Genomic DNA, 16,577 nt, shown 5'->3' with positions numbered 1-16,577 from the left:
TCTTACTAATAATGTGGTTTAATACTTAATATTTTTCTACAAACTATACTTTGCTAGATATTTATAAAGGAATATGTTGGCTATATTCGACAAGGATTTTGCGATTTTGTATTGTTGCCATAACTTTTAATACAACAATATCAGAGAAACATCAATCTATAAAAGTATTATGAGAAACAAACACTTATATTATTCAAAATTATAAACAATATTAAATGAAAATTGACAAAATTGAGAATTTATAATATAACACAGATTTATGCAACAGTTTATAAGAATATAATTGAAATGTTAATTTAATAAATGAAATTGAAAATGAGAAATTTAAGAAAACGCGGCAATGTAGCAGAATGACATATTTGTCTCCTGTCAAATGGCCGATAAAATAGAAATTATACAACTCACGGTTTGTACACAACACACGTGGTCTATAGCCTTCTCTATCGTTTAAAATGAGTTAAAAAAGGATGTAATAACGAATAAATAACCTAAAATATCGGTTTAAAAATACTTTCAGCAGGAAGTTTACACAGTAAATGCGGTTAAATTAGTGAGAAATCGTTAAATGTTTGGAATAAATAGGTTTGGTGATTGTTAACGTCATAAATGTTTACCTGGAGTGCCGTGCAATCAATAATCTTCTTGTAAATGCTCCTGTCCTTGCCTTGTATGTGATTAAATATTCCCAGCATAAAGCCGTCTTTCTGCAAGCACAACCTGCAAATAGTTGCATAACTGCGCCAAGACTCCATATTCCAAAGGAGCGATCGCCCCAAATATCGTCACTTCAAACTCCAAACCTCGATTAAATCGCATAGAAACGCTTCTGTCAGTTGTTTGTTGACAACCGTGGGGCACCTCTGTGAGCCTCCGAGCACCAACCACAACTGAGGCCCGACAGGCAGCGGAGTTGGGCGAGATGCGCGTGGCCCCAATCCGAGGGTCAGGAGCACCCTGGCAGGTGAGGCGATGGGTCGTTTGGCGGTCGGTTTGAATACAAAAGCGGATCTGAGGGGCCCACGAGAATATTTTAGGGTCCTTTGTTCTTATCGCATTAGGAAGGTAGTTGGGTTTATGTGGAATGTTGCACCTACTTATCAGAAATATTCATGAATTTTCGTGGGCTTAATTTACCTATCTGTTATCTTTTACTTCCTGGAATTGTTTGTTTTTTGGTAAAAAGTGAGTAAGTGACCTTATGGAAGCATATCTTTTGAAGTTTCTCAATTAAAACACATCATATTGTGCTTTTAAATATTTTTTATTGAGTTTTTTTACCTTGAATAACTTTAAAATGTATCAACCAACAAGTAATTATAGTTCAGTTACATTAAATTTTCCTTTTCATAAATTGGGAAGCTTTATAACAATTTATTTTTCTTTATATAACTTAAAATTTCAGCTTTTCAAATATAAGACCAAGATTATTCTGTTTTTAGTAATTTTTTTAATTCATATGAATCCATAGGTTTAGTGAGTATTTACTTTTTTTCTCAAATATTGAGTTTTCTGCATTTTTATGGCTTTACAAGGATTACTTACATTCTCATTAGTTTTGATATTTTTCATGTCTCTTTTGAAAGGGTGTGTGTATTTGTATCAGTTTTTGTCTAAACAAGAGCAGTTTTTCATCATTACTTCAATTTATTGGTGTTTCTAGTTGTATGTCAGTTTTTTGCTTTATGTAAATCTTTATCATGTATTATAGTTCCTGATAAGCTATTTAAGACTATCAAACATTAAAATGAACCACTTTCTAGACAAATAGTGTCCATTTATCATTTTTTCTACCTACCTATTCATGTATGTACCTCCATCTGTATTTACATTAATTATTTTATAGATATGTGAGTAAAAACCATATGCAAACCATTCTTTTGAATTTTCTCAATTAAAACTCCTCTTATTATACTTTAAAATATTGTTTATTACGTTTTTTTTTATATCTAATAATTATAGAATAAAGATATACCAATGTGTCTAAAACGTAGAGTTTATGACAAATAATGTATCTTGCCTGTAATTACATATGGACTGGAGACCATGGCCTTTACAAAGAAAACCTTACAGCAGCTCAGTACAACCCAAAGAGCGATGGAGAGGGCCATACTAGGGATTAGTTTGAGAGACAGGATTCGAAATATCAACATTCGTGAAATGACAAATTACTGATGTCGCAGAACATATTGTCGCCTCAAAGCAACAGTAGGATATGTACATATCCTACTGTTTCACGAGTGCACCGATCAACCAGTTAAGTCATATTGGACCGATGCGATGTATATGTATACATGGTGCACTCGTGCAACAGGAGGATATGTACATATCCTACTGTTGCTTTGTTTATTTATTTTAATATTGTAATTTATTGTAATTTAATATTGTATAGTATTGTAATTTTATTCATCTGTTGTGAATTATTGTATCTTTGTCTTCTAGCGAACTCCATACCTTTAATTTTTGTTTGGTTTTGGCTAGTTTTCTACGTTGTTTGTTTTTTGTTATTCCTTAAGACAATCTTGAGTGCAGAGTTAGCAAAAACCAAGGTTTAAAAAACAAAAAAACAGGTTTTTTGGTTTAAACCAGGTTTATTTGGTTTCAACCAGGTTTATTTGATAGAAAGTCTAAATGATAAGTCTAAATAATTTAAAAATGGATAAATTATTTTATAAAATAATAGTACAGTCGAACCCGCTTATTGGAATAGCCTTGGTGCCAAGCAAAAGTATTCCTATAACCGGGTTATTTTAATAACCGGTCATTGGTTGCTAGTAGAAACGTTTCGGGACCTCAAATTTATATTCCTTAAACCGGGATATTCCTATAACATGTATTCTAATAAGCGGGTTCGACTGTAATAAATAATGAAAGAAATGATTAAGACATCTTTTATTTTTATTTAAGTACACAAACAAAATATTACTTACTTAAGCCGTCCTCTTGTACCTTACGGTGTCGAGGTAACAAAATATTAATATAACAAAAAAACATCTTCAAACATAATATGTAATATTCAAAATAACCAGGTTGGAAAGTAAAAAAAAAATAGAATTTATTTATCTTAATTTTCTTCATTTGCAGCAGCTGTATTAAAAACTTTAAATGAAAACAGCAGTTTAAAGGTTCAACAAAAAACCAGGCTTTTTTTCTTAAAAAACCAGTTAGTTTAAACCAAGGTTTTAAGCATGAACCAAAGTTTTAAGCATGTTGGTTTAAACCTGCCAACCCTGCTTAAATGAAACATGAAAATTAGGTGGGAATGAATACCTACTATTTTTACGCTCCTCCATTTCACTAGAGACTGATAAACCTAGATATTCTATGAAAATCTAAGAAATACTGCCTGATGAATACAAATATAAGTTATTAACATTGATTAGTTACGAAGAACCTGTCAGGTCGAAATCTTGTCATTCTTTGTTTGTATATGACTGGTACAGGGGAAAAAGGAGGAATGCCAGAAATTTTCATTTTTGTTTTAATAATTCATTAGATAAGTTATATTCTGTACTTAACTATACGTAAATAACACTGGTTAAAAAGGGGATGTGTAATGAGATATCACGAATAATAAAATACCTATATAGGGTGAGGCAGATAACTGGCCTATTAGAAATATCTCGAGAACTAAAGGCAACAGAATCATGAAAATTGGAATAAAGGGGTTTTGAAGGATGATCTATTAAATGAAAATATTTTCATCTCTTGCTTATAACTTCATTTTTTTAAATGGGACACCCTGTATATTTTTACATTTTTGGATTCTCTTCGATGTCTTCTTTCTTAAAATATGAGGTTTTGTAATATTATACAGGGTATTTTAAAAGATAATTACGTTTTTTTATTAATTTCGTAGCAACATTCACACCCTGTAGAATTGTAGTAGTTTGACATCTAAAACTATACTTATGTTCAAATGATTTTTAATATACTCTACTATTGTTAAGAATCATTAGTATAGCTAAATTTTTAATTTTAGTATACAGGGTTGGTCGAAACTCGGAATGAGTATTTTCTGAGTTTTCTTAAATAGAACACCCCGTATTTTTGTATTGTAGTGAAATGATATTTTATAGTACTTTTTTATTTCTTAAGCATTCCCTATACCTAACTGCTTTAATTTGTGAGTTATTGGTGAATCAAGCTAAACATTAATTGCAACAAAAAATACGTAAAATTTTATTAGGTTGGCCGTGAAAATACTCAATCCCAAATAATTTTTCAGAAATAAATACATATTAATCCAGACTGGTCCTCAAAATTACCAATAATGGTTTAGCTATCAAAATACCTACGTAGTTAAGATTGTTGGTTCGATTAACAATTAAGCACAAATTAAAGCAGTTAGGTATAGGGAATGCTTAAGAAATAAAAAAGTACCATAAAATATAATTTCATTACAATACTAAAATACAGGGTGTTCCATTTAAGAAAACTCAGAAAATACTCATTCCGAGTTTCGACCAACCCTGTATACTAAAATTAAAAATTTAGCTATACTAATGATTCTTAACAATAGCAGAGTGTATTAAAAATCATTTGAACGTAAGTAGAGTTTTAGATGTCAAACTACTACAATTCTACAGGGTGTTAATTTTGCTACGAAATTAATAAAAAATCTTAATTATCTTTTAAAATACCCTGTATAATATTACAAAACCTGATATTTTAAGAAAGAAGACATCAAAGAGAATCCAAAAATGTAAAAATATACGTGTCCCATTTAAAAAAACGAAGTTATAAACAACTTCCGGTATAACCGGAAGTTGCAAAGAGATGAAAATATTTTCATTTAATAGATCATCCTTCAAAATCCCTTTATTCCAATTTTCATGATTCTGTTGCCTTTAGTTCTCCAGATATTTCTAATAGGCCCTTTATTTGCCTCACCCTGTATAGGAGAAGAAGGGGGAATGTCAGTTGTGAATCACGCAGAAATAAGTTAAAACGCTTTTATTGTTACACATTGTTTTCGTGTGTTGCTTTGTATTTTCCTTTTATTTTTGTTGTTTTTTTTTTTAATAAATTCACTATGCATTAAAACAAGAGTATGATGTAAGCCATGACATTCCCCCCTGTTAATCAGCAAAAGTGTATTTCTTACAAGTGTAATTTCTTAGGTATTTATTACAATGTGGTGTCCAAAGTAGTATCCTGTGTCCAAATCACATGAAAATTTTTAAACCAATGAGTAAACATACTGAACATATGAGTTAAAAAAATTACGATATATAACAAAACATATATAATTAATATTAGTCTTATAACTTTGAAAATGCTCTCCTGAAAAATTCAACAAAAGTGACATTCCTCCTCTTTCCCCCTGTACCCTTCATATGCAATAACTGTTGAATGTCTTGGAGTCATGAAACTTAGTTCATGAGTTTTACTTAATCTATGTAAGAATGTTATTACATTTGGTGTCAATAGACAAAGTTTTGCACCTCTGCAAGCCTCCAAGCTCCAACCACAACCACAGCACACCCCCACAACTTTGTGGTCTGCTGTGACCACAACTGAGGCCCGACGATCAGCGGAGCTGGGTGAGATGCGCGTGGCCCCAATCCGAGGCCCAGGAGCAACCTGGCAGGTGAGGCGATGGGTCGCTTGGCGGATCTGAGGGACCCACGAGAATATTTTAGGGTCCTTTATTCTTATCGCATTGGGAAGGTAGTTTTGTATCTATTGTTTTGTGGTTTCAACATGTGTTTATATTAATTATTTTAGTTATATCTTCCATTTTGGAGGAATTAGGTTCATCTTTCATGAAGTTGTGTTTGTATTTTCAACTAATGCGATCTTCGTCTTCTGGTGAATACCATACCTTTGGCTAGCTTGTTTGTAGTACAAAGTACCTTTGTTTCTTTTTGGCTAGTTTCCTGTATGTATACTGTAGAGATATGCTTGAGTGTCTTCTTGTCGTAATCCCACACTTGTATCACATTGGTTTGCGAAAAAATGCATTGATGTGTACACTCCATATCACTTCCTCATTGTCGCCCTTAGAAGCATTTTATTTGTTGGCAATGTTAAGCTCATTCGTGGTGTCCCCATATAAAAGTTACTCTTTTTTCTCTTAAATATATCCTAAGTTCTTTTAGAGTTATTTCAACTGAAATTTCTAAAATCCCTTTCTTGAATAAAAATTCAAACCAAAAAATTAAATAACAATATACTTACTTAGTGCTTTATTTAATTTATGTACAATATTTAAACCTATTTCGGTACTTAGCTGTGTTAATTCAACAATATGTAATTTATTCGTTGTACGGATAAATTTATAATTTTTGACTCTTTCCCTTTGTGTATTTTCTCTTTAACAATAAATAACCTAATTCTTGAAGTTATTTCTTCGATTATGATAACATACATACATATATACAAAAATTTATGAAATATACACTCACCGGCACAAAATTCCGCCACCCAAAATTTTTGATTAATTTTGACAATTTATAACTTTATTAAGTATTTCTCCTCCGATATTCAACATTCTTGCACCAGTTTGTAGGTGCATGTATTGGTATTATTTGGTACCTATTATTCCGATAACAAAAAGATTTTGTTTCATAGTCCTGTCATATTATCCCGGAGGCATCACCAACATTTTGTTTTTTAAATTATCCGAATATTTTTTTTCTTGTAAGAGCTGTACCTTTTTTTGTAAATAAAAACACTGATTGACTCATAAAATAGAGGTTGGATTGATAAGGTTAGAATGGCCCGCATGCAGCCCAGATCTCAAGCCTATTGAGCATTTATGGGATGAATAAAAAAAAGCTATTTGCCGTCATCCTAGGCCTTCAGAAAATTTGATACAGTTAAGGCCCTGGTAAAGGAATATCGGACTATTCCCCAGACAAGGAAAACACATCTTTATTCGATGCTAAACAGATTGCGAGCAGTCGTTGCTGCAAGAGGTGGACATACCCGCTATTGAATTGTTTTGTTGTTAATTTTGTTTTGTTAATTTTAGTGCGTTTGATATTTTTAATTAAATAAACCTTCAAAGCAGTGTTTTTATTTACAGCTCTTACAAGAAAAGAGATTCGGATAATTCAAAAACAAAACCTTAGTGATAGTGATACCTCCAGGATAATACAAAAGGAGTATGAAACAAAATCAGCGCTCCAATTTTTCCACAGAATTTTTTAAAGTTAGGAGAAAAAACAACGCTTCCATTCACCCCCGTATAATGCCATCTAAGCAAACATTTTTTGTTGCCGGGATAATAGCAAACGACATCAATACATGTATGGTATGTTAAACAGTAAAGCCGATGCCACATTATGCGTTTTGACCGGATGCGGTGAAAACGCATCCGTTTCCAACGCAGCCGGACCGACCTGTCACACTATGCGTTTAGTCTGGTGCAGTTTGTAAGCGCGTACCGATGACTCAAAACGCATCCGTTTCCAACGCAACCGGAGCGATCTGTCACACTATGCGTTTTCACCGGATGCGGCGGAAACGCATCCGGTCAAAACGCATAATCTGACATCGGCCTAAATGGTTAAGTTCAATTAGTTACCACTATAAACAGCCCGGATTAACCGATAATAGTATAAAAGGCCCGGTTTCAGGTAAAATTTATTTTAGGCTTGATTAGGGGAGTACCGTCTAGTCAGTGTTAATTGCAAAAGACCAACTCTGTCTACCTCGGTGGCTTATCGCTCCGGGTGGGTCTTAACAATGGGCCAGGTCAGATAAATTTAATAATATTTACGACCGCACTAATTGAATTCAAACCATTTACTGTTGAACAAACGTTATTACCTACAAACTGATGCAAGAATCTTGAAAATCGGAGTACAAATAATAAAGTTATAGATTGTCAAACTTAATCAAAAATTTTTGGTGGCGGAATTTTGTGCCGGTGAGTGTAGTAAAAAAAATATTAAAAAAATCAATTGAAATACCTTATAAAAGGCATATTAAACCTCCGGTGTCCACACTGCGGTACTCCGTGCCGTATTTTAAAGTTTTAACAAGTTTTGCCAATATTCGTTCCTACACACCACTAAATATCTATTTAGATAAATATGTGCGAGTGACTATCTTTAAAATAGTCCTTGTGGCTATTGCATTTTCTGAAGTGTTTTATCAGTTTGATATTGAGCGTTGTTCAATATTTTTTTTTGCAAAAATCGAAGTGAGAAAAAAATTCAATGCAATGTGTGTTTATCCGCTGTGAGCTCGTAGGTACAGGGGATACTTAAAAGTTCGCGAGCGCCAATAGTGGCAAGTCAGTGAACTTCGGTTGGAAATTTGACATAAAATGTGAAAGTGAATAATTTAAAACATTAATAGAAAAAGTTTTGTTGGCCAAAGCTGTGGCATATATTTTTATCTTAAATTTACTTACGTCTCAAATACATACTAAAGCTTTGTTTTTTTAACATTATATTATTATATTGTATAATTAATCTATTAATCTAGCGCCATCTACACGATAATTGTGGAACTATCGGAAGCAGAAAATAAGGAAACTAATATTGGCAGTCGATACAACCTCAAAATTATAAGCAAAATCTTAATAAAATAATCATGGTCAATAATATTAATATCAATAATTATGTACTTCCTGATATTAATAATCGACTACAATCTAATTACTTCTTTGCGTTGTAAATATTACACGTCAAGAAAATACTTAGTTTAAAACAATTTAAATTTCCAACCGAAGTTGCACTAGTAATTCGCTAGTTGAGTTGGCGATACCAGCGAAGCTCAGAGCGGATAAGACTAATTCAATTATTTTGTATTTAGACACTTTACTTTTGGGATCTTTGTGAATTTTTTTTTGTAGTAAATGTTTTTTTTTTGTTTAGATTACATTGTAAGACTGACCACTCGTTTTCTATTTTGCGCCTGAGTCGTTACATTATGTTAAAGGATTTTTACCCACACATTGTGGTGGCTCAAAGCATGTATATCTGTAAAGGACACTGATGAAGGTATTATTATCCCGAAAACGTTCTGGGATATAATTCGAAAGGATCTTTTTAAAATTAATATACCTTTTATAAAGGATTTTTCTTGATTTTTTGTGATTAATGGTATACAATCTACTAAAGGAAATTCTTTTTTCTTAATTTTACTATTTTTTAAAAAGTATAAAATTGATTTAAAAAAATACTATTACATTATCACAAAAGTACCAAATCTACCATAAATATAAATCATCCCCGATAATAATTGCTATACGTCTGTCCTCTTCTATCATCTACCCTTGTATCGAAATTGTGACTAGGAACTGCACACCCGGTGACATTCTCGGCACCGTCACAGGCGTTGATCAAATCGTTAAATGCGCGTCCTTCACCGCAGTTATACAGCCTGGGTTTACCTTCGACGCAGATGAAATATCTTTGGCAGTCATTGGGGGATCTGAAGTATCGGTATTCTTCTTGACCCAAACCTAAGCCGAGGGTTTTGGCGTCTTGTGGACAGGTGAAGCCCAAGTATGCTGGAAAGAGTAAATAAATATGTAGTAAATAAGATGCACAAAACTTTACTATACTGAGTTCACATTCAGATGGCAGTGTTGCAGAGATATTTTTTTTTTGATTTGAAACTTGTAAATTTACAATCTACTCTACAAAGGAGTATTAAGTAAAACTGATAAATTATGTAATGTTTTGTAGGTGTTGCCGGCCAGTGCCGGTTCACCTTATTCACTAACACAAGTGTCACTCACACAAGTCTTCTGGCCTCTGTCTCTTGAGTCTCCGAACTGGTAATGGACGATTGGTAAGCGTGGAAATCAGCTCGTTGTTGTGATTGATACTTCTTTTTCTATGTTTGGTCGCATGCAGTCCTTTTACGTCCTTTGTAAATGGTATTTTTAAGTCCTCAAGTAATGTTTGGTTTGAAATATACCAGGGTGCATTTGCAATGATTCTTAAATTTTTTGATTGGTATGTCTGCAGAATTTTGGTATTTGATGGTTTCGTACATCCCCATAGTTCAATCCCGTAGATCCATATAGGTTTTAGTATTATTTTGTATATTGCCAGTTTGTTTTCTATGGATAATTGTGATCTACCAAGAAGCCAATTCATTTGTCTGGTTTTTAATTGGAGTTGTTGTTTTTTAGCTTTAATGTGCGCTTTCCATGTTAGTTTCTGATCAAGATGAATACCTAAATATTTGACTTCGGTCTTCAATGGGATAACTTGGTGGTTTATTGTAACATGTGGACAATTTACATGTATGTTCGTAAATGTTATGTGAGCCGATTTTTCGTGGTTTACTTTGATTTTCTATTTTTGGAGCCAGTTTTGTAATCGATCTAAATGTGCTTGTAGCTTGTTTGAGGCCACTACTGGATCACGGTCAAGCGCAATTATTGCTGTATCATCGGCAAATATGGCGATAGTTGTTTCGTTAGTAGTTGGTATATCAGCAGTGTATAATAAGTACAAAAATGGTCCCAAAACACTGCCTTGGGGTACTCCTGCCTTTATAAGTTGGTAGCTTCTATTATCTTTTTCCATTTTAACATCGAAATGTCTGTTGGAAAGGTATGATTTTAGAAGTAAGTAAATCTGACTCGGCATATTTGTTTTTAGTTTGTATAACAGCCCTTGATGCCAAACCTTATCAAAGGCTTGCTTAATATCTAGAAATGTTGCAGTGCAAATGTTCTTGTTTTCCAATCCGTCTCTGATTAAATTTACTATCCTATGTCATTGCTGAGTTGTGGTGTGTTTTCCCTAAAGCCAAATTGATGATTTGGTATTAAATTATTAATCGAGGTTATACTATTTATTCTACTTTGCAGTAGTCGCTCAAATAATTTAGAAAGTATAGGCAGCAGGCTTATAGGTATTTAAGAGACAGCTTCTGTTGGAGGCTTTCCAGGTTTGGCGATCATGATAATTTCAGCAAATTTCCATTGCGTTGGATAGTAGGAAAAATGAAGAATTCGGTTGTATAAAGTAGTGAGAAACACGATGGCTCTTCTTGGGTAAATTTTTGAGAATTTCTCCCACTATTAGATCATAACCTTGTAGCTTTATGGGAGTTGATTTTTTTTATCTCCTCCATAATTTCTGATGGAGTAATTGATCTAGCAGGTGGTGATAGTTGACAGGGAGCATCTAAATAGCTGTTTATTTCTTCATCTTCGAATAAATCTACTGGTGCAAACACTTTTCCAAGGTGTTCCACAAAAACTCTTGCTTTTTCCTCATTTGATCTAGCCCATGCATTATCGTTCTGTCTTAATAGAGACGCTGTTATGACGGGTTTTTTATATTTTTTTGGTCGCTCTCCATAATGAGTGATCACTGGGAGTCAGATTTTTGATGAAATATTCAAAAGATGTATTTCTGGATTCTTGGAGTGCTGAATGTAGTCTGTGAGTCAGTCTATTGAGATTGGTTTTGTCCGCTGGTTTTCTTTTGTGATGCCAGATTCTGCGTGCCCTACGCTTTACCCAGTTACCAACTCCTTAATATATCTAGGAACATCATCTGTCTTTCTGTTATGATGTACCTACAGGTGTTGCTTTCCAGGCTGCGTTTTGCATCAGATTTGTGAAATCGTGAACTGCTGTCTCAATTTCTTCTTCTGTTTTTAGCCTTACGTTGAGATTTAGGTTGGTGTTTACGATTTCTTGAAATTCTAGCCAGTTAATTCGTTTAGAACATAGTCTAGGAGGGGAAACTTTTTGCAGAATTTCACTACTCACATTGATGATTATGGGTTACAGAAACATACCTATGCTTTCTATATGGCAGAAATAACTACAATGTTGTCAAAGTTTTTAATCTTACGTTATGGGCCGGCTCCTATTAAATAATTATAATTTGGGAAATATTTATGAATGTAAAATGGAAAAATACTACACTTTTGTGAACTTTTTTTTTTACTTTGGCCCTGCTGATGTTAAAAAAGTAGCAAAATTTACAATGGCAATACTGTTATCCTATATCCGTACACTATAGCCATCCACTGTGACTTCCACTATAGATGATTGATAAATTAATTAAATTTTCCAACCGTATTGTAGGTTGCACTTGCAGCAATCACAAAAATAACGAAAATATTGATATACAGAACTCTTATCAAGCCCGTCCTCAAAATGCGATGAATATCTAGGCTGTTTTGAACGTAAAATCCGCAGACATATTTATAAAGGCATGCAGGACAACGAATTATGGCGTAGACGCTGTAATTTTCAGCTTTACCGCCTTTATAGTGAACCTAGTATCGGTGGGTCCATCAAAATAAACAGACTGTGGTGGCTAGGCCACGTAGAGAGAATGAACGAGATGGAGCCGCCAAAACACATTTATAACCTAAGACCGGATGGAGTGAGGAAAAGAGACAGACCTAGAGCACGATTTAAGGACCAGGTGGAAGACGACTTACAAGTGTTAAAAATTGGAAAACCAAGGAGAAGGATAGGGATGAATGGAAGCTGATTCTGTAACAGGCCAAGACCCACTAGGGGATGTAAAGCCAATGATGATGATGATTGTAGGTTGTAATGTGATTATCTTACCTTCGGCATTGCACGAGGATACTTGATCTGGCCAGTCGCATCTGTATGTCTCTCCGTTGAAGGCCAAACCTTCAGGACAGTCGAAGATGTAGGCTCTTCCGTCGACACAGTTCTTGAACTTGCCGCAGTCTGCTTGGTCACCCATGCGGTAGTAACCGAATTGGTGTGGACATTCGTCAGTTGGTTGTGCCGGGTCTTAAACAAAAATTAGATTTTAATACATACCTTGAACTCTTGAAGACAAAATATAAGGTAAAATATAAACAAAACATAAATACCACAAACATCAGGGAAATTCTCCAATATTTTGTCTTATGTACTGTGATATATCTCAAACTGCTGTAATTATGTAGTCGTTAGGACTAGGAACGACTTTCGAAATTTTGCTTGTCCGTGCAGAGAGCAGACAAAAAAATATTCTGTGAAAGAGATGGATGAACGATGGAACTCGACTATACCTTGTTTTTAAACTAGGAGGAGTAATTCAAATTTACCGCGCCGCAATGTTTGTTTGTAATTGGTCCAACCGCAGGCAAGTTTACTCCACTGTTATGAAATTTGGACACTATTGACATTTATGAAATTTTGACACTATTATCCCAATGACAATATGTAGACAGTTTATAGAAAAATACTTGAATAATTTGAAGACTACATACGTTGATAATACATAGCCATGTTTAAGAAAAAAGCTTCTGCTATAAAACGCTATACATAAATCTAGATAACTTAAACTATAATTGGACAATAATATATAGGTTTTTAGGCGTATAAGGCTGTATAGAACATTGATAGTCCCCGTTCTCACATATGGATCAGAGGCATGGACGCTAACTAAAACAGATGAATCCTCTCTATCGATTTTTGAAGGAAAGGTGCTACGCAAGATATTCGGAGCGGTCTGTGAGAACGGAATATGGAGGCGTAGATATAACTGAACTGCAGAATATCTACAAGCATACGTTTGGTGGAAAAGATATTATCACTATAATTAAGCGAAACCGCCTGCAGTGGGCAGGACATGTAGCCCGGGCCCCTGAATCGAATAAAAAAGATTCTAACAGCGCAACCCGTGGGAATGAGAAGACGGGGTAGACCAAAGCTGAGGTGGATGGACGGGGTAACACAAGATGTCGAGAAGATCGGAGTTGGCAATTGAAGTATTCGTTGCAGACATATTGTGGGCAGTCTTTCTGATAGCCATTAACAAATCAAAAAGCTTTCTTCAACTATGAAATACGTCACAAACGAAATAACAGTGATATTTACTTACGAGTTTGTTCTCTTCCTGAGCAGTCCACGTCGATAGGATATTGGCAAGGGAAGGCGAACACACCCGCTGCAGCGTTGAAAAGAAGACCGTCTTGACAAACTTTTTCTTCTGGGACTCCTTCGTTGCATTCTACATAACTACAATATATTTTTTTGGTTAGTACGTGTTAGATGAATGTGTTTTATCATCAAATACATCACACCTAAGAAAGCGGCACCAACACCAACAAAAATCAGAGTTGAAGGACTAAATACGCAATCCACGACAGAAAAAAAATAGATTGCTAAGAATGAAATATTAGAAAACGATACCATCGAGGAAAGCTGGAATAAGTCATAAGAATGCAACCACCCAGTATATGTTTCATGGACCTTAATAAAGCGTCTGACAGGGTAAAATTAAAACTTTATCCATTTATTGTACACAAGAGGAATTCTACCTCTAGGAATAATTAAAACGATGGAAAATATCTACTAGAACAACACATTAAACGTAAAAGTAGAATAACTTACTGACCCGATTGAAGCTGGCAATGGGATAAGACAGGGGGATTCCCTGAGCCCTCTCTAGTTCAACCTGATCATGGATGAAATAATAAATAAAGTAAAAAGAAAAAAACAACTTAAAACAATCTGATATGCAGACGATGCATATATGTATGACGATGTAGGACAGGGTAATAAGACAAAAATATACCCTGTTCGTGACACTTCAGCAGCCAGGGTACTGAAGCGTTTTTTTCGACAGGTAATACCTATAAGAGCAAATTGTAACTACTACCTACTTATATATACCTTATCTATGCCAGGGTACTGAAGCGTTTTTTCGACAGGTAATAGGAACAAATTATAACTATTTCCTGCGTAGGATCTGGCGGCCATTTTTATTTATAAACAATTAACTGTCAAAAAATGGCATTTCCCCTTTTTTTTCAAATCAACGGAAAACAGTGAAGCTTATGATTTTTTTAGTACAAATATCTTCGAGATTATGGAAAAAGCTTTAAAATGACGTATTACAACGTTTGATATATGCATTTATTGTTAATATAATTGCGAAAAAATGTCAGAATTGCAAAAAAAATATTTCTCAATAACTGTTGTAAAAATTAGTGTACAGCTTTGAAATTTTTGTCAAATGAGGGTTCTTTGGTGCTTAATATGTGATAAAAATTTCAAAGCGATTCATTCAATTGTTTAAATTTTATTTAAATTGTTATCCCAGAGAGCATTTTTTTTGCAATAACATAAGTCAGAAAAAAATGACCTTAGAACCATTTCACAGGTGTCAAATGAAAAAGCATGAGCTACATTTTCAACATGGTTTAAAAAAGTGAATAAAAAATGCATTTATTAGTAATAAATAATTATACAAAAGTATCGTAAATTTTTTTTTATAAAATTTTTGAATAACTTTTTCCAAAAAAATTAACTTTTTTACCCTGATTTAAGTGCACAACTACCAAGTAATGTTATCTATATCATAATTTATAAAAAATTGTAATAAATATGTATAATTTCTTATATAACAAAATAAAAAGTTTATAAGGAAAGATTTACGATACTTTTGCATAATTATTTATTACTAATAAATGCATTTATTATTCACTTTTTTAAACCAAGTTGAAAATATAGCTCATGCTCTTTCATTTGACACCTGTGGAATGGTTCTAACGTTATTTTCTTCTGACTTATGTTATTGCAAAAAAAATGCTCTCTGGGATAAACAATTTGAATAAAATTTAAACAGTTGATTGAATCGCTTTGAAATTTTTATCACATATTAAGCACCAAAGAACTCTTAATTGACAAAAATTTCAAAGCTGTACACTAATTTTTACAACAGTTATTGCGAAAATATTTTTTTTGCAATTCCGACCTTTTCTCGCAATTATATTAACAATAAATGAGTATATCAAACTTTGTAATAGGTCATTTTAAAGCTTTTTCCATAATCTCGAAGATATTTGTACTAAAAAAACCATAAGTTTTCCTGTTTTCCATTGATTTAAAAAAAAGTGAAAAATGCCATTTTTTGACACTTAATTGTTTATAAATAAAAATGGCCGCCAGATCCTACGCAGGAAATAGTTACAATTTGCTCCTATAGCTATTACCTGTCGAAAAAACGCTTCAGTACCCTAGCTGTTCAAGTGTCATGGAAAAAACCTTATTACCCTGGACTATAGGTATGTACTAATCTGTAGGTAGTACTATTCAGTAGGTGTGTACTATTGAAGATGATAGATAACGTATGTTGCATCAATTTATTATAATTTCCAGAAAATTTAAAATGTTACTTTCCCCAAATAAGACAAGTATGGTTACCTATAACAGCAAATCTCACTAAAATGAAAATTAGAGCTCCAGAGTCAGATAATAGAACAAGTGATGGACAGTCATCACACTATCTAGCTACGGAAAGCTCGAAATATAAGTGGAAGATCAAGTGAATAGAGCAGGATGCCTGAATGAAAATATATGGAGAAATAAAAATATCGGAAAATAAATGAAAGGCAGAATTTACAAAACAGAAACACGACCTGATACAGAGAGAACAAAAAGGATGCTAGAAAAATTAGAGATGAAAACGCTTAGAAAAATTTATGGTATTATACTGTGGGGCGCAGCTCAATAGAAGTGCAGATAAACGACGAAGATGCAAATTGGAGAATACGAAGGACTAGGTAAGAAAAAGAAAAGTGGAATAGAACAATCTTATAAGCTCAATGACAACAAACAGAGTAGCAAAGACGGCGAGAGACGATTTCCCAATATAAAGACGATCAGG

General features: G+C 33.6%; 2 protein-coding genes across 2 annotated transcripts in view; both read right to left on the bottom strand.

The window, feature by feature from the left end:
• Positions 1 to 1,224, bottom strand: part of LOC114328243 (gastrula zinc finger protein XlCGF26.1) — a 95,872-nt gene extending 94,648 nt beyond the window's left edge. The window contains exon 1 of the mRNA XM_028277034.2: positions 615 to 1,224. Coding sequence (XP_028132835.1) covers positions 615 to 752 — 138 coding nt within the window. The 5' untranslated portion in view covers positions 753 to 1,224. The remainder of the gene's footprint in view (positions 1 to 614) is intronic.
• Positions 1,225 to 6,173: 4,949 nt separating this feature from the next.
• LOC114328242 (protein obstructor-E-like) overlaps positions 6,174 to 16,577 on the bottom strand; it is a 30,696-nt gene continuing 20,292 nt past the window's right edge. The window contains exons 3-5 of the mRNA XM_028277033.2: positions 13,788 to 13,924; positions 12,515 to 12,709; positions 6,174 to 9,469 (exon numbers count right to left, since the gene is read on the bottom strand). Coding sequence (XP_028132834.1) covers positions 9,183 to 9,469; positions 12,515 to 12,709; positions 13,788 to 13,924 — 619 coding nt within the window. The 3' untranslated portion in view covers positions 6,174 to 9,182. The remainder of the gene's footprint in view (positions 9,470 to 12,514; positions 12,710 to 13,787; positions 13,925 to 16,577) is intronic.

The sequence above is a fragment of the Diabrotica virgifera genome, chromosome 8, assembly GCF_917563875.1.
Source record: "Diabrotica virgifera virgifera chromosome 8, PGI_DIABVI_V3a".
Taxonomy (NCBI): domain Eukaryota; kingdom Metazoa; phylum Arthropoda; class Insecta; order Coleoptera; family Chrysomelidae; genus Diabrotica; species Diabrotica virgifera.
This window is presented reverse-complemented; position numbering and strand designations above follow the sequence as displayed.